The sequence below is a fragment of the Oncorhynchus gorbuscha genome, linkage group LG19 (genome assembly GCF_021184085.1).
Source record: "Oncorhynchus gorbuscha isolate QuinsamMale2020 ecotype Even-year linkage group LG19, OgorEven_v1.0, whole genome shotgun sequence".
NCBI lineage: Eukaryota > Metazoa > Chordata > Actinopteri > Salmoniformes > Salmonidae > Oncorhynchus > Oncorhynchus gorbuscha.
In genome coordinates this window covers 9747210-9765477 of record NC_060191.1, presented here as the reverse complement: position 1 = coordinate 9765477, position 18268 = coordinate 9747210, and the positions used below count along the sequence as shown (strand labels likewise).

The window sequence follows — 18268 nt, the reverse complement described above, 5'->3', positions numbered from 1 at the left end:
TGTCTGTGGTGATGATGGGGGAGATGATGATGATCATAATGTTTGACCTTGTACCCCATTCCCAGAGTCAAAGTGACAACACCCTCCCCAAGCCCCTCTCCTGACACCGATGTGGATGAGGCAGACATGGAGGAGGAAGACGATGAGATGGTGGAAGAGAATGAGCAGGTGGTGGAAGAGGATGAGGAAGAGGAGGAGGCCATAGAGGATGAGGAGGAGGAGGAGGAAGAGGAGGAGGAGGAGCAGCAGCAGCAGGAGGTTGCAGAAGCAGCAGCAGTGAAAGACCCAGAGGAGTATGAGTACTCCATTGACTCTGGCCCCTACCAGGCTTCTGACTACACAGACTCCTTCTACTATGAGAAAGGCCAGGGTCAGACTGGTCGCAACCCCTCCACATCCCCACCCCAGACCAGGGGAGACAGCCGTGAGTAACCATCTACCTTCTATTTCACAGTTACATCTTCGCCCTGTCCAGAAACAATTCTTAGCCCCTACTTACCACCTCTCAACTAGATCTGAGAGGATTTCATGGGCATAAGCTTTATTGGAATACCACTTTGCCCTAGATGAAATTTTATCCATATTGTCTATATTCTTACCTACAAAAGTGGAGAAGTGGGGTATTAAGTAGTGTCTAGGTTTTGTGTCTAGTCTGGACCTTTCTCTCTAAAGGCCAGTCTCAGTAAGGGAATGGACTGTAGTTGCTACCCTTAGTGGTTAACAGGGCAGTAAAAAGACTGGGTAAATGCTGACATCACTCTCCCATCTCCCACTTACTCTTACTGACTGGGGAATGAACTGTAGTGCCCAGTTGGCATCTCCAATACTTTCTCTCTCACGCTATCTTTGTAATAGACTAAGGATGATTACACATACGCATGCATGCAAGGGCATACACACACATGCATGCGCACACACACTCACCATGCCTATCTGTCTGGCTAGATATAGGAGATGGGAGTGGCTGGCTGATGTATTTACAGCACTACACGTCTCCAAATCAATAATGCTGACTGTTCACCCTACTATCTGGATCAATGGCTGTCTGACTCTCTCTCTCCGGGTAATGGCAATGATTGGGATATCTTTCGGTCTCCCTCATCTTCCCCCTGTCTTTCTTTCTGCTGCACTGCCTGTATCTCTGTCTCGCTCTCTCTTCTCCTTTGTTTTCCATCCTTTATTCTCCCTCCTCTCATTCCCCTTCTCTCCTTATCCCCCCTCCTCCTCCTCTGCAGTACCCACCCCTCGCCCCACAGATGGCGTGGATGTTTACTTCGAGATGCCAGGGGACGACAGTGAACACGCCAACTTCCTGCGTGCCAAGATGGACCTGGAGGAGCGGAGAATGAAACGTATCAATGAGGTAAGGTGGACAGGGAGGCGGGTTTGGACAGGCAATGAACCAATAAGAAGAGGCCAGGCCTGCTGTGCTGTTTCCATATCTGTGACCTCCTACAGAACCCACTGTTGGAAAATTGCTCTGGGACCTGACGTGAGGTCTTAATGCAATATTGATATATTGGGAGAATCACAATTGAATACTCTTTGTCCTCTCTCCTCAACTCCTTCTCAAAACCCATTGGAGGAGAAGGTCAGGGGGGGGGGGGGGGGTGCTGGCTTTCTCATCCAATCGGTTTTGAGAAGGTGAGGAGAGAGGATGCGAGGAGTATGCAATTGAGATTGTCCCATTGTACAAGTGAACCAAGCCAAGTGGATACCCATAAACAGACAGACTTTCTTAGTAGCTGGAGATTGAGGCGGATATGGAGCATTTTAAACATCAGAATGGTCCTCAGTGGATTCCTGTCTGCGGAAATCTGTTTGTGTGTGTGTGAAGGACGTTAACGCATCTGGCCTTTTCAGATCATGAAGGAATGGGCTGAGGCTGACAACCAATCCAAGAACCTGCCCAAGTCTGACCGCCAGGCCCTTAATGAGGTAAGAAGATGAAATAGGAAGAGGGGATGGAAGAAAGGAGATGGGGATTAAAGAAGGAAGAAAAGATGGGAGATGGACACTCATACACCTATTAACACAACAATCCCCTCTCCTCTCCACCCAGCATTTCCAGTCTGTGTTGCAGACTCTGGAGGAGCAGGTGGCAGGGGAGAGACAGAGGCTGGTGGAGACCCACCTGGCCCGCGTGGTAGCCACCCTCAACAACAACCGCAGACTGGCCTTGGAGAGCTACCTGACCGCCGTGCAGGCCGAGCCCCCACAGGTCCGCAGACAGCAGGGGCAGCAGGGATATCTACATTTTCTTAGGCAGAGAACATGACTGTACAGAACTGCAACGCTGCTGGGTTTTTCACACTCAACAATTTCCTGTGTGTATCAAGAATGGTCCACCACCCAAAGGACATCCAGACAACTTGACACAACTGTGGGAAGCATTGGAGTCAACATGAGGCAGCATCCCTGTGGAACGCTTTTGACACCTTGTAGAGTCCATGACCTGAATTGAGGCTGTTCTGAGGGCAAAGGGAGGGGTGCAACTCAATATTAGGAAGGTGTTCCTTCTGTTTGGTATACTCAGTGTATATTTGTTAGGCAGAGAGTATGAGTGGACTGTAGTGTGTTGTTCATTTCTTCCTTCTCCACCCCCTCCATTCTCTGACTATAATATCCCTCTCCTCTCAACAGCCGGAGCGGGTGCTGCAGTCTCTGAAGCGATACATGGCAGCAGAGCAGAAGGACCGCAGACACACTCTGAGACACTACCAGCACATTGAGGCCGTCGACCCCCAGAAAGCTGAGCAGATGAAGTTCCAGGTGTGAAATGAGAATATACTAGAATATACTAGGATGAAAAGATACTGTACATCTTCCTTAAGCAGTGATGCTGCTTCATGAAAAATTGATGCTCATGAAATAACTCTTAAAGGGGCAATCAGCTGTTGAAACAATAAATAAAAAAAGTGTATCCCCGCCCCTGTTTCGGTAAAAAGCTGAGGGATCGGGCTGGAGAAATGTAACCACTCTCAAGTTCATAGACAGAGCTATGGATACTGTGACTGACCATTCATGATATCAATTATGTTTTTGAGGCTATTGGAGTAAAACAAGCTTATAGGTTGGGTTCTAATGGGGTACCACAGTTGTACTAAGCTCATGGGGCATTTATAAATTATATTTGTCAAGAATCAATGGGTACATATAATTTATTTATATGTCCAAAAATGCATGTAGCAACTGCAGATTGCCCCTTTACCAAAATGATCAAAACTGATGTCATAATCATCCTTAACAGCCAAACTCATTTTCACTTGTAAATGTCAATACATTAAACCAACACATGACACTTTCAGACTCTGTGGGGGCTTTGTCTTGTAATGAACCTAACCAGCATTGATCTCTTGGGGTTGCAGGTCTACACCCACCTCCATGTGATTGAGGAGAGGATGAACCAGAGCTTGGCATTACTCTACAAGGTCCCTGCCTTGGCTGAGGAGCTGCACGATGATATCCGTATGCTACACTCCTCTCTACTCTCCATGTAGACCAGGATGTGGGGTTACTGCCCTTGTCCTAATATTCATGTTTTAGTTCATTCATAAGACATTTAGAAAGAGATAAGCTAGCATTTATCATGATGTCTTTTGTAAGACATTCAAAGTTCCAAATACACATTATCTAATTAGTAGGTTATTATTATCTTGTAATGTCTCTAGGGAACTCTCAAACAGAAAATAAGGGATTGCTGTATATAAGGTGTAAATACGTTTTACCGTAAATACATTATACTGTACTGTATATCAAGCTGGGTAGCACTTTAGTTTATTGTATTTCTCTAAACACCTTTCCTGTGTTTAAAACCTGCTAGTTTCTCCCTCCCTCCCTGTAGAGGAGCTGGTGAAGGCGGAGCGAGGAGACATCAGTGAGCTCATGACCACTTCCTTCTCTGAGACACGCACCACCGAGGAGCTACTTCCTGCTGAGAGTGAGGAGGAGAAGGATGACGAGGAGGAGGAGGAGAGAGCCTTCCAGAACAGGCCCTACCCACCCCACATTGGTATGGACACACCCTCATGAATGCACGCATACACACAAAATGTTTCCTCTTCATATAGTTCAGGAATTAATTCATTTATTTGAATACAAGCAGTAGTTAACATTTTTACTTTTCTCTATTGTTTCTGTCCTGTCAAGACCCACAGCCCAACACTAAGAAAGGTGAGTTAAAGGGAAGGGACATGAAGTGTGATATTTGTCTGCCAAAATGTCATTTTTAAAGAAAGAAAAAGTTGAAGTTGATCATGGCTGAATCTGTGTGTTTTCTGCCTCTGCACTCAGCCTCTACAGACGAATATGACTATGCCACATCTGAGAGAAGCCCCACGTATGAATATGAGGAGAAAGTGAGAAACATCTATTTTTTTTATTGCAAACATACACGTCACTTTACAGACATGGCATCCTACTTGCACTTGTGTTTACAGCACAGCCAAGAGATACGCTTACACACATTATGTCAATCATCTCTCCCTCATCCCTACCCACTTTAAATCTCACCCTCTCGTGTGTATATGGAAAAATGGCTTGTGTCGCACTGCAGCCTCCACATGATAAACTGCTACATTTTTACTCACTTACTATAACATCCTCCCACAGCAGGAAGTCAACTCCCATAGATATGTAGTTAATGTGTTCTATTTAATTCTGTTGTACTTCCTCTGTAATGACCTATTAAATAACCCCCTCTCTCTCTCTATTTCTCTTGCTCTCACTCTCTAGATTAACACCTCTGTGGAGCTCAAGCAGGTGGTCTACAAGTCTCCTGAGATCCAGACCGATGAACTGGTGAGTCTGCTACCTAGATAAGTGTCTGGATGGGCTGGGCGGACCCATCCCCTCTTGTGGTATTGTAAGTCATTCCCATGATGATATCAACCTCTAATTTCTCCATCTTCCCCTCTTTGTGCCCTCTCTTCACCTTTTCTGTTTCTGTCCTTAGCAACCAGATGCCCTGGAGACGTTCAACCGCGGGGCCATGGTGGGGTTGCTGGTGGTTGCTGTGGCCATCGCCATGGTGATGGTGATTAGTCTGTTGCTGGTGCGCAGGAAGCCGTATGGCACCATCAGCCACGGCATCGTGGAGGTAGGAGGCAGGGAATCCGACAGAACCTGGACACTTTGATGCTTTCAGTAGATCTCATTATTGCACATGAAATCAAATCAAAGTGTATTTGTCACGTGCACTGAATACAACCTTACAGTGAAATGCTTACTTACAGGCTCCAACCAAGTGTGTGTGTGTGTGCGTGTGCGTGTGCGCAGAAATAAAACAACAGTGAAAATAAGAGTAGCAAGGCGGGGTAGCCTAGTGGTTAGAGTGTTGGACTAGTAACCGGAAGATTGTGAGTTCAAACCCCCGAGCTGACAAGGTACAAATCTGTCGTTCTGCCCCTGAACAGGCAGTTAACCCACTGTTCCCAGGCCGTCATTGAAAATAAGAATGTGTTCTTAACTGACTTGCCTGGTTAAATAAAGGTAAAATTTTAAGAAAAAAAAATAAAATACAGACACCAGTTAGTCAGGCTTATTGAGGTAGTATGTACATGTAGATATGGTTAAAGTGACTATGCATATATGATGAACAGAGAGTAGCAGTAGCATAAAAAGAGGGGTTGGTGGGACACAATGCAGATAGCCCAGTTAGCCAATGTGCGGGAGCACTGGTTGGTCGGGCCAATTGATGTAGTATGTACATGAATGTATGGTTAAAGTGACTATGCATATAAGATAAACAGAGAGTAGCAGCAGCGTAAAAGAGGGGTTGGGGGGGGGGGCACACAATGCAAATAGTCCGGGTAAACATTGGTAAAAACTGTTGAAGCCTTTTTGTCCTAGACTTGGCACTCCGGTACCACTTGCCATGCGGTAGTAGAGAGAACAGTCTATGACTGGGGTGGCTGGCATCTTTGACCATTTTTAGGGCCTTCCTCTGACACTGCCTGGTGTAGAGGTCCTGGATGGCAGGCAGCTTTGTGTGGGTTTAAGTATTGTTTTGACTTCTCTGACGAAGGCTTCATCCGATCTCAATGCCATAAACCTTCTTCCTTGATCATCCATCATGATCAGCATCCCTTCCAGTTCCATTATTCTCACAATATGTTGATTAGTTTTTTGTTTGTACAGCTTTTAGCTGTATGTAAAATAAAACTAAACTAAAACTAAACACAATGAATCAAATGTATTTTATAAAACCTTTTGTTACATCAGCAGTTGTCACAGTGCTTTACAGATGCCCAGCCTAAAACCCCAGAGAGAAAGCAATGCAGATATGGAAGCCTAGAGGCTAGGAAAAACTCCCTAAAAAGCATAAACCTACTATAGGATGAAACTTAGAGCGAGATCAGGCTCTGAGGGTTGTCCAGGGTGGAGATGCATGTGGCCATTAAGGCCAGATCATTTTTTTTCATAGATGACCAGCAGGTTCAAATCATAACCATGGTGGCTATAGAGGGCGCAACAGAGCAACATCTCAGGAGTAAATGTCAGTTGGCTTGTCGTAGGCAGGTATTCAAAGTGTCTCTCCCTGCAGCGGCAGGTAGGAGAGGCACTTTATGCTTATAGCACAATAGTGTCTCCTACTTCCTGCTGATAGCACTTCCTTATACCATAGCATTGTACTGTATCTGTATCAGTATGACATTTGACCCTCCGTGTCTCATAGCAGGTTGACCCCATGCTGACCCCAGAGGAGCGCCAACTAAACAAGATGCAGAACCACGGCTACGAAAACCCCACCTACAAATTCTTTGAGCAAATGAACTGAGGTGGTGGGTGTGGCCTCCCGGTCATGCCCAATCACACGAGGTGCTCCCTTTCCTTGCTTCCCCTCCTAGAGGTGGTCCCAGTCACACCCCCTATGATGTATTAAGATGTATCATTACGACCAACACTTTAATGTAACTTGACAAGCAAATAGCGGGTATATGCCCCAAACCTCTGACCAACCATGTCCCCACATCAGTTTTTGGAATGTAAACCAGTAACAGAGACGTATTACCAACTGACCCATCCTCTTACTCTTCTGGTCTAGAATAAAGGGGTGGACATTAATGCCACAGTGTAACAATCATCTCCTTTGGAGAGATTCACTCCTGTCTACTTGGATAGGAATGCCATTGGAATGGCTTGAGTTGACCCCCTTATTCTTAATTAAATGGATTGGTATTTGTCAGAAACTGACTCAATGTTGAACACTGCATTTAGTTTTGTTGTGTCATCTGTTTATTCTTTGTTGGATTGTGTTACAGCTCTGATTCATTATATTCCACTTCAGATAAATGGTGTAAAATGTGACCAAACAATATAGTACAGCTGATCTAAAACTCCACATAAACTGGTCCTCTATCTAAAGCTACAATGACTCTGACATGATGACCACCAAGCCAGCCCCACCTCCATGAGTCAATGTAGGACATCTTCTTTCAAAGCCAGGCACAGTTGTAAAGGTTAAGCAGAGATGAGGAGGTTGGGAATGTGAGGTATTGAAGCTTGATTAACTTAGTTGTTACTTAGGTATGACTTACACCGACATATATTATCAATCCATAGTAAAAATGGGTTGGTGGTCTTTTGATGTTCAGCCCAACCTCATCCTTCATTCTGTGACATCTGACACAATCAGCACCCAGAGCCTATTCCATGTCATGTGAACTATATAATTGAACTAATGTACCAAATGTACCATTTAAGTTTAGTGAATGACTGCTACCTAAAACAATTGTAACAAAGTAATGAGAAGTCCATTATTTTAATGAAAGCAGATTTGGTGTTTGATGCTACCATCTTTGTGTTGTTCCTGGTCTTTGCTTTTGATAAGATGGAAATGTGACAGATTAAAATAGACAGTGTAAATATCTTTAGAAAAAAATATGACTTCAAAATAGACATTTCTAGAATGAATTTGCATCAGTGTAATGGAATAATAACAAAAAAAGAAGAATACCTTGTGCTGTTCAGAGAGAGAACATTTTCCTAACATGGCTGATTGAAAACGGACTGTTGTAAAAACCAGCACAAGATGACACAATTAACTTCTGACTGAATGTATTTTAGGTAGACGTTGAGACTCCATTTCCTCTTCGATAGTGCATCACTCCCCTAGTAGAATCCCAAGGACAAACCTGTAATCAGTAGACAAGCTACATGTCCGAAACCTTCCTCATTATCTCACTAGTTTAACACTGAATGTCTCTTTTCACTATTTGCAGGTTTGAATGAGAACAGTGGGATGTCAATCATTGTTGTGGTACAATGGACTTCATCATTATGGAACATAGTGATGTTGGCAATCATGGTGGTATTGGGTAACAGTTGCATGTAAAGGAGGTATGCCGAGGAATGGACTATTGCTCAGATTGGGTGGGACCACAATATTTGCTCTAGCACACCTTAGTGAGTTATTTTCAGTTTATTGCTTCAAATTCAAGTTGAATCTTTATTAGGGACATAGCAGGTTTCAGGCAGGATGAACATATAGACGCTGTATATAAACCAGTTGAATGTTAGTCCACTAGGGAGATGTCACATCTCACTGATGCATCTGTCACAGTTATTATGATCAATATCATGCACTGTATATTGATAATAAGGGATTGTCCCCTTTTCAATGGCTGATTGTTGACCTCTTGGATGGCTTTTATATTTAATTTATTTTCCACTACATGATTTTGTTACCAGAGAGAGTTCTTCGTGTTGGATGGTTACATACACAGTAGGAGGTTTCTTCATAACCAACAGTGTCAACTGCAACTACTGTTGGTCTACTGTACTACAGATGATCCTAACCAAAACCAATCATCTTTCACTACTCTCAGAATTCTGAAAATGTTACTTTTTAAAACACCACCAGTCCTGAAGCATCCGGAGAGGTTCATAATTTATTTGTAACTCATGGCTTGGTTGTTCTGCTGTGTACAACCATGAAACCACTGGTGACACGAAGGAGTCAATTATTGATCATATCGGAGGAGAGATGTGGCTGACTCACCATCACCTCAAACCGTTCTGTTTCTTTATTCAAACACTGCTTTGAATATGGGAAGAGGAGTTCAAATACTTGACCTCAGAGATTTGAATTTTCCATGTATTGCTTTTGGATTGTGGGAATCACAGGTTGTGGTTACTGCATCAAGATAATTAAGGAGCTGAGGTAGTCTTTGTATAATTTGTACAGCTCTGTTTCGTGAAAAACGTATGTTCACAGTTTAAGTCAGTTGAACCTTGTATCGATACTACTGAAACCATAGAAGAGAATAAGCTTGCCTGTGTTTCCCCAAAGACTCAAGGTTTTCCTACCAGCATTTAGCAGACGTAGAATGGTGTATACTGTAGTGACTGAACACACATTTGTATGTCCTCTCTTGATTAAGATACTTCTGTTGGCCTTCCTCCCCTCCCCAGCCAATGAAAATGTAAACAATTATATGGAGAGTTTAATTGCTGCATTATTGCCTTTTACAATGCTGTGTTTTGGATGTAATTATGTATTTTTATTTCTAATAATCAATTGGATTGAGGGTCATGTTTTCTCACTGTATGAAAAATGTAGTAGCTTGTATAAGAATACCTATAGGCACCCTAAAGAGGTTATGTGATGTCTAACAGTTCAGATACAGTGGACATACTCTGTCAGTAAGTCTATAACTAGATTGTCCATGGTGTGGCGCCAAGCACAACTGTGAACAAATGATTGCTCTTTGTCAGACACAGATACTGGCTGTATATAATGTGAACTCCCACCATTTTGACTATACTCTGATTGGAATGATACTGATGACATCACTGAGGGAGCTGATCTTCAAATCCCTTCAGAACTTGACCAAACACATGCTTTGCTCTAGAAGAGGTCAGACAACTGACTAATTTGACCAATTGTCCCTGAGCTATGTTTGAGTGTAATTCATGTGCAAGAAATCTGAGCAATGGAGATCTGATTAAGCTAATTAAAACTGTAATAAAATTTGAAATAACCCACGAAACACTTTCTTGAATCACTGTTTATCCAGAGCGACTTACCTCTGAGCACAGGATGGGATAGTTGTCTTGATTTTATAATATCAGCCAGCATGGGGTCACCAAGAGAGATATTCTCTGGTTATAATAACACATTAATAAACACACCACCCACAGGAAAGTGGGGTTTTGTAAAGTATGGCTTATGTTGTGTGGCTGGGTGTAGCCTAATGTATGATCTAGATTGGTGAAGGTATCTATACTGTGTGCAACACTATAAACAGTGTGCTGCCATATTTGGGATTTGAGGTCTTGATTGAAACCCACCTTCATATCTGTACAAAACATAGCCAACATAGATGGTTAAGGGAATAAAACCTCAAGTGTTCTGCAATGGTGTTTATGCATTTTTATGTCAGGACAGGGAGTTTAACACTTTCACACATCAACCAAGCACCTATTTATATTCAATAGAACATGAAGCACAATGACATCCTGTTCTTTCACCTCAAAATTTCCATTCCAGTATTTGAACATCAGACTGTAACTCAGTATATGTAAGAGCAGGAAGTCTGCATGTTTATGGTTTGTTATAGTCCAAATGACAACCCTCGGCAGCAATACTGTCTTAAATACCATAGACAATGGTCTTGCTTGTCTACTAAGTCAAATTCACTTGTTCCAATTGAATGAGTGGAATTGCTTTCTGTTTTTATCATTTTTTTAAATGTAATAGCTTCAACAGGCTCAGCACATGTTATTTGGTTGGAACGTTATTAGGCATTAATTATTAAATAATTCAGTGCGATTTGAGTTTCGCCATCAGTTGGAAGACGATGTCCCCACAGAACGATGAGAGAGTTTAGCAATAAACATCTTTGGTGTACCCTTTTCTCACGTAATGTTTGCACAACTTCCGTATTCGCCAGACGAAGGTCCTCGCCCATTTATTTTCAACGGGAGAATGCTGAGCAATGCGCAGCACGGCCCCTGCTAGCAGAGCGATAGAAAAAGTTCAGCTCAACTTTATGCAAATTGAATGCTGACACCGCTGTCGTTAACCAATCAGGTGAGGAGTAGATCTTTGCTTAAAAATCTCCCACCCATGAAACAGTTCCGCCTGTCATTAGTTTCAGACAAGCACAACCAACAAAGTTGGAGGATAGCCAATCATCACTGTGTCTGGTTTTACAATTCTATATGATTTTGTTTTGCTACAACACGAGACAGAATCATAAGGTCAATGGCATGGAGGAGGATTTCAGAGATTGTTGGTGTTGATGGCGAGTGAAGAGAGATTTGCACAACAATATTTGCGTGTACTGCTAGCTAGCTATAAACATCAAGCAACCTAAACCTCAAAACTGTGATCAAAGCCACCATTTATAAATGAAAATTCAATTGTGTAATTTGCCCACCAAAGGATAGAAATCACCAGTTAACACGCATTATAACATTGTAAATTATACACCAAGCATGCATTTCCTATGTAATTTGCTACCAATTGGATTATGGTATTTTAACATTATGAATCTTATAAATTAAAGTTTAGGGCTCTTTCATTATGTTGTCATGACATTGATGATTATAGCTCACTTCCTGTAACATACATAGGTCTACATTCACATGAATGGGTACTTTGGGTAAAGGGAATTGTGCCTTTGACTTGCAAAAATGTATGTGCAAATCTCTCTTTACCCATCAACACGTCTGGCACTGCATGATTTGAGTCCCTGGCGGCGTAGTGTGTTACTGATGGTAGGCTTAGTTACTTTGGTCCCAGCTCTCTGCAGGTCATTCACTAGGTCCCCCCATGTGGTTCTGGGATTTTTGCTCACCGTTCTTGTGATCCTTTTGACCCCACGGGGTGAGATCTTGCGTGGAACCCCAGATCGAGGGAGATTATCAGTGGTATTGTATGTCTTCCATTTCTTAATAATTGCTCCCACAGTTGATTTCTTCAAACCAAGCTGCTTACCTATTGCAGATTCAGTCTTCCCAGCCTGTTGCAGTTCTACAATTTTGTTTCTGGTGTCCTTTGACAGCTCTTTGGTCTTGGCCATATTAGAGTTTGGAGTGTGACTGAGGTTGTGGACAGGTGTCTTTTATACTGATAAAAAGTTCAAACAGGTGCCATTAATACAGGTAACGAGTGGAGGACAGAGGAGCCTCTTAAAGAAGGTCTGTGAGAGCCAGAAATCTTGCTTGTTTGTAGGTGACCAAATACTTATTTTCCACCATAATTTGCAAATAAATTCATTAAAAATCCTATAATGGGATTTTCTGGATTTTTTTTCTCATTTTGTCTGTCGTAGTTGAAGTGTACCTATGATGACAATTACAGGCCTCTCATCTTTTTAAGTGGGAGAACTTGCATAATTGGTGGCTGACTAAATACTTTTTGTCCCACTGTATGTGAAACTATTCTAGCTGAACATTTTCTTTCACAGTGGCACTGACGCCAAATGGGAGCCCCCAGTGCCAAGGTGTCCATCCCCCACTGAAGCTGGTTCATCCAGCTCCTGCCACAAGTGGTGTTCATCTGCCCAAATGTATTTCTGCAGGCATGAAGTCCCCCTTCACCTGCACCACATGCTTGGTGACCCTCTGCTTTACAGCAGAAAGGGACTGCTATGACACCTGGCATCAGCAGCACAATATTGTGTATAGGACTGAGGGTCTTCCAAATATTGAAAGTGTTATTTTTCTCATGTTTTTTCTCAATTTTTTTTTTTTTTGGGGGGGGGGGGGGGTGTTAGAATACCATTTTGGTATTTTGTATATAATTATTCAATTCAAAATGTATAACTTCACAAATTTGGCCACTTGGGTATATTTGGGCTACTTGTGTGGGACACCTGGGTGATTTCATGATAAATGTCATGTAGCACACTCATTTTGGAAGTTATCATTCTGAAACTTTGCACAAGTACTGTTGCCCTCTTATGTTCTTCACTGAAATTGTTCCTTTTGAAGATGATGATACAACAATAAAAATGAAAAAACGTATGTTTTTTTGATTGTAATTATCTAAACCAGATCTATTGTGTTATATTATCCTACATTCAATTCACATTTACACAAATATATGCATATCCTTGGTTCTGAGCCTGAGCTACAGGCAGTTAGATATGTCTTCAGGTGGAAATTGAAAAAGGTAGGGGGGTAGCTGTGAAATACTCCATGTCAGTGACCTTTTTTTTATCTCTGTATTCTAAAATCATTTTCAGCAAATAAACGAGGTAGAATTACAACGCTCCCCACGCCACATCATTTTCCTTTTTGATATTTTTCATTAGACTAAAATTGCCAGCTCATTTTCATCTGATTAGTATGCTATATAAACAGTTCAATGTCAATAATATGTTTTAATATGTTTGTTTTGGCTACACTGATAAAATCACCAATGTCTATTAAATTTGTTATATTTGTTTGTGCATTTATTAGGGAAAAACGTCTTACAATCAAGAGATGTCCTCTGAAAAAGATTCAAAAGAAAGTTAGATAATGAAAAAAGACATTTCAGGGATGAATGGCCAGAGAAATGGGCATTCTTACCATCTTTCTCCACTGTCAAACCAGAGTGTTTTGTTCACAACCAAACTGTTGCTGTTTGCAAATAATTTAATATTAGACATCCTTATAAATCTAAGCATGGCACTTTCAAAAGTTACCTTTCCACCCAGACGGCGGCTTGACCGACGCAGAACAACAACGATGTTAGAGAGAATAAATACATTTTTTCTTTTGAGAGAACTTACAAATGTTATGCATCAAATTATTGAAAATAAAGTGAACAATGTATCGTTCTACACAACACTCAATACCTGGGATAATGTATAGCGTGTGCTAAAAATGGAGCGAATCATGTATGACCCTGGGTCTTATGGGGTTATCGATATAGTTCAAGATTTAGTAAACAACAGCTACCATAAGAGTATACAGATGAAGCCCTCCAAGGTCTCTTCTGAAAACTCTTTTTAAGTCTTTAAAAATCTGTATAGTTTGTTCTCCCTTTGCCGTAAGAAACAAAAATCATAGTGGGGGACTTGGTACGTATATCCAAGTTGAGGGGTGTTTTCGACAAAAAAAAATATGAGCAAGGTTACAGCGATGACGTGTTCGCCGTTACCAAATGTCTACCGTGCATACCCTCTGTCTACAAGTTAAAAGATTATGACGGGGAGCTTATAGAGTTATCTTTTTATGAGAAGGAATTACAGAAGGTATAGTTGGGTAAAGACAAAGTCTTTCATATGGAGGAGATTCTAGATCAAAAGAGAGAAAAGGGTATAAAAAATGGGTCCACTGGAAAAACTGGCCCCGAAAGTTAAACAATTGGGTATTAGAGCACGATGTGGTGGAGGCATCAGGGGTTAACTTAAACCCTCATGCATGATAAATACAACATCATTCGTGTGTACACAGGAGTGCATCATGGAACACAGCGGCTTCTACCTGACTCTCCCCAGTAATGCGTCGGCACATATATATCGTAATAACCAAAGTTTGAATTATACAACCAATTTTCCAAAGCCTATAGAGTTATCAGAGGCCTGGGAAGTAGGTCTCAGCGAGATTACATACCCACATAGTTGGTATAATATCAAGGATAAGGACCGTGATTTTTATTGCAAAAGGATATCGGGAACCTGCGAAACGTATTAACCTTAAAAAAGGGTTCTATAGAACCGTCGACAGTATCGTCTCGGAGTTGAATGAACTCCTAACCCTGAACAATATGTAAATACTCTTGATCTACAACCCTATACATAAACAAACGTCGGTATTTTGGGTATAAAAATAATCTTTATGGAACAAAAGGAACATTTGCTGTGTAACTGGGAGTCTCGTGAGTGAAAACCTCCGAAGATCATCAAAGGTAAACGGTTAATTTGATTGCTTTTCTGATTTTCGTGACCAAACTTGCTGATGCTATGTGTACATAATGCTATGCTAGGCTATCGATAAACTTACACTAATGCTTGGATTACTTTCTCTGTAAAGCATAATTTCAAAATCTGAGACGACAGGGTGATTAACAAAAGGCTAAGCTGTGTTTCCCAATATTGCACTTGTGATTTCATGAAGATGAATATTTGTTAGTAATATTATTTGACTGTTGCGCTATGCTATTCAGCGGTTGCTGGCAAAAATGATCCCGCTACAGGGATGGGTAGCGTCAAGAAGTTAGGTTGAGTTATGTGGAGATAGCCCCACTCTCTGCCATTACAGACAACAGTCCTTTAGATTTTTTCATACCAGGCCACGGTGACAACTATCTGGACCTCCACAACACCCTGGTGCATTTACATCTAAAAGTGACCAAAAGAGATGGTACTAATATTGCAGACGATGCCAGAGAGAGTCTCATAGGCCCTTGGCCACCATGTTCTCCCAAGTGGATGTGACTTTGGGTGAACGCCTAATCAGTCAAAGCAGTGCCACATACCCTTATAGGGACATCATGGAGTGTTTACTCAACTACTCCGAAGACACTCTCAAGACACAATTCAGCGCCGGGCTGTTTAGCAAGGATACTGCAGGAGTCTCTATGGCATTGATAGACCCTTCCACCGGTGCATACAAAGGACTGGAGGCACGCGCTCGCTACTGTGCTGAATCTCGAGAGTTTCATCTGCTAGGGCCTATACACTCTGACATTTTCTTTCAAGAACGTTTACTCTTAAATTCGGTTGATTTAAGACTAATATTAACCAGGGCCAAGGATGAGTTTTGTCTGATGTCTGCCTAGGACGGTGACTTTAGTTTAAAAGTGTTGGAGGCAACGCGTTTTATTAAAGTGTCTCCGGCAGTTCGTCTGGGTCACTCACAGGCTTTAATGAAAGGAAATGCCCTTTACCCTCTCCAAAGAATTACCATGAAAACCTTTAGCATACCTGGGGGCAGTAGAATCTGCAGTCAAGAAAACCTTTTTCAAGGCCCTTTACCCCGATACATTGTTATAGGTTTGGTTGATCACGCCTCTAATACGGGCAGCTTACATAAAAACACATGTAATTTTCAACACTTCAATGCAGGGTATGTAGCTCTCTGTCAGGACGGACGTCAGGTCCCTGCTAAGGCTTTCCAACCACAATTTAATAACAACATATCTGTGCGAGAATTTTACAATCTATTCCTGGCTACCGGGAGGCATCTAAAAGATTTCTCTTTACCTATTGACAAAAATGATTTTGCAGAGGGTTATACATTGTATGCTTTCAATTTATTACCTGATGATGACACCTCAGGAAATCTGTCTGTGTAGTCCCAAGGTAACCTCAGGCTGGAAATGTGTTTTCCGTACACCTTTAGCCTGTACAGTTAGCAAGATTGTTTATGCATGCTCTGATTCAATCTTGGAAGTGAATGACCGAAGACAGGTCTTAGTGGATTATTTATTAAGGATCGTTGAGCAAAGACATGAATACCCAAGAGTTGGAAGGGCTCATGAGCCGATTGATTGGAAAACAATTTTGTGGAGTGTTGGCTTGTGATGAATTACCTATTGAGAAATGGCTGGAGCGGCCTGCCATGTTTATTGTCAATACCCATCCTAAACACATGCCGGGTGCACATTGGCTAGCTGTGACGTTAGAAGACGATGGAGGAAGAAAAATCTAAACTTTTCCCCCCTGGTTTTTCACATTTCCCCAAATCTATGAAAGAGTTTTTGACCAAAAACGGATCCGTACTACAGCATGAAACAAGTGCAAGATAACCTTTCCACTACATGTGGTCAACACTGTGTATTCTACCTATGCCAAAGAGCCCGGGGAGTTACTTTTGTTATGATGTTATGTCTCTTTTTAATGATGATTTAAGAAGTAATGACAACGTTGTAGCTTGTTTTGTTAGAAAATATCAAGAGTGTTCAAATCTGTGTCCTTTAAGACCATGTAATCCAGGTTTATGTTCATGTCAAATGTTTCAAGAATGCCACAAATGTTAAATTGCTTCATTTTTCAAATAAAATTTATTGAATTTAATCAGTCATTCCAAAGTCTAACCACCCTGAGAGATCGGGATTAGGAAAAGGTCCGGAGACGTTCAGGGGGGTAAATGAGTTATCATCATCCCTTTCATAGGGGGAGGGGTTGTTGGGACATATTTAGGGGTGCTGAAGGTTTTTGTTTTAAAGCTTGAATCTGTTGACGAAGCTTATAGTTGGGTACACCCGAGAGGGGAATGTTGAGGATTGCCAGGGCCTTAAGAAACTTACGCCACCCAGGAGGTCTTCTGTCATCAGCAACCTTGTGGGCAGCCGTGGTACTTTTAAGCAAGTCAAGCATATGTGAACCCTTGACAACAACCCTGAAAGATAAACTCTCCTTTGTAATTCCAAGTAGCGGTCCCCTTTGAGTCTTTTATCTTGTTCATAATGTATCTGACATTTTTTCCTGTTGAAGGGAATGCTGGGAGATTTGGCGTCACCTTTGACCTTTTTAAACATGTTGGCTGGAGTTTTACTGTTCTCTATTACCAGGGAAGGAGAGTTGTGACAGGTCGAGTGGGACCCTGGGGCTTCACTGTCGTCTTCTTTGGCCTCCTCGCCTGCTGCTGCTTTAGGACGGCCCCATGCATAACTTTATCTTCAACATTTGATCTTCAGCCGATGAGATCGCAGGTACAGGCATTACAGCGGCTTGGCTCTCGCTAGGCGCATCATCTTTTAAAGGGTCCGGTAGGGAAAGCGTTAAATGGTTGGTCTCTCTCACCTTGTTTTACAAAGGCCAAATACCTTTGCAAGAGGTTTGTGTATTTTTGGACCTTATCATAGGGGTTCAATCCTTTTTGGTTCAAAATATCCTTCATGGCCGTATCCAAATCTTTTTCCGCTGTTTGTCTGATATTTTCAGGACCCTGCATTTGTTTTTTTTAAGTCTATCCAACTCTTATTGAGGCACCAAGTACATTTTATTGTCCTTCACACTCTGTGTTCAACCCCCACATCTGGCAGCAATAAGGCTGGTGATGAAGGGCACGGCTATACTTAGTAAAGGTAGAAGAAAACCCCCAGACTGTTGTATGCTATGTCTTTTTTCTTTCGAAGACTGGCCCTTTCATTGGAAAAGAGTTTGATCGCAGTCTTTTGTCTCTTTCATTTTTTAAATTGGGTCAGGGTGAGTGGAATGCGTCCTTTGAGAAGATTCAAAGCAATCTCACATAGGGATAATGTGAGATCTGAAGAACAGTGACCCAAGATGGCATTCTGTTCCTTAGCTGTAGCCCCAACTAGGCTTCTCAAGAGGGGCAGGTTTCTTTTTAAACGCAGAGACATAGCGGTTACTTTTTAGGA

The 18268-nt window shown here is 41.9% G+C and overlaps 1 protein-coding gene across 2 annotated transcripts in view; it reads left to right on the top strand.

The window, feature by feature from the left end:
• Positions 1–9992, top strand: part of LOC124005188 (amyloid beta precursor like protein 1-like) — a 49662-nt gene extending 39670 nt beyond the window's left edge. The window contains exons 6-17 of one of the 2 annotated variants that reach the window (XM_046314191.1): positions 66–424; positions 1236–1363; positions 1864–1938; positions 2063–2221; positions 2644–2772; positions 3369–3468; positions 3845–4012; positions 4150–4173; positions 4294–4358; positions 4735–4800; positions 4955–5098; positions 6680–9992. In XM_046314191.1, the coding sequence (XP_046170147.1) occupies positions 66–424; positions 1236–1363; positions 1864–1938; positions 2063–2221; positions 2644–2772; positions 3369–3468; positions 3845–4012; positions 4150–4173; positions 4294–4358; positions 4735–4800; positions 4955–5098; positions 6680–6778 (1516 nt within the window). In that variant the 3' untranslated portion in view covers positions 6779–9992. Of the gene's footprint in view, positions 1–65; positions 425–1235; positions 1364–1863; positions 1939–2062; positions 2222–2643; positions 2773–3368; positions 3469–3844; positions 4013–4149; positions 4174–4293; positions 4359–4734; positions 4801–4954; positions 5099–6676 lie in introns of both variants that reach the window. The other variant, XM_046314189.1, reaches the window with a different exon arrangement.
• The last annotated feature ends 8276 nt before the right edge of the window (positions 9993–18268 follow it).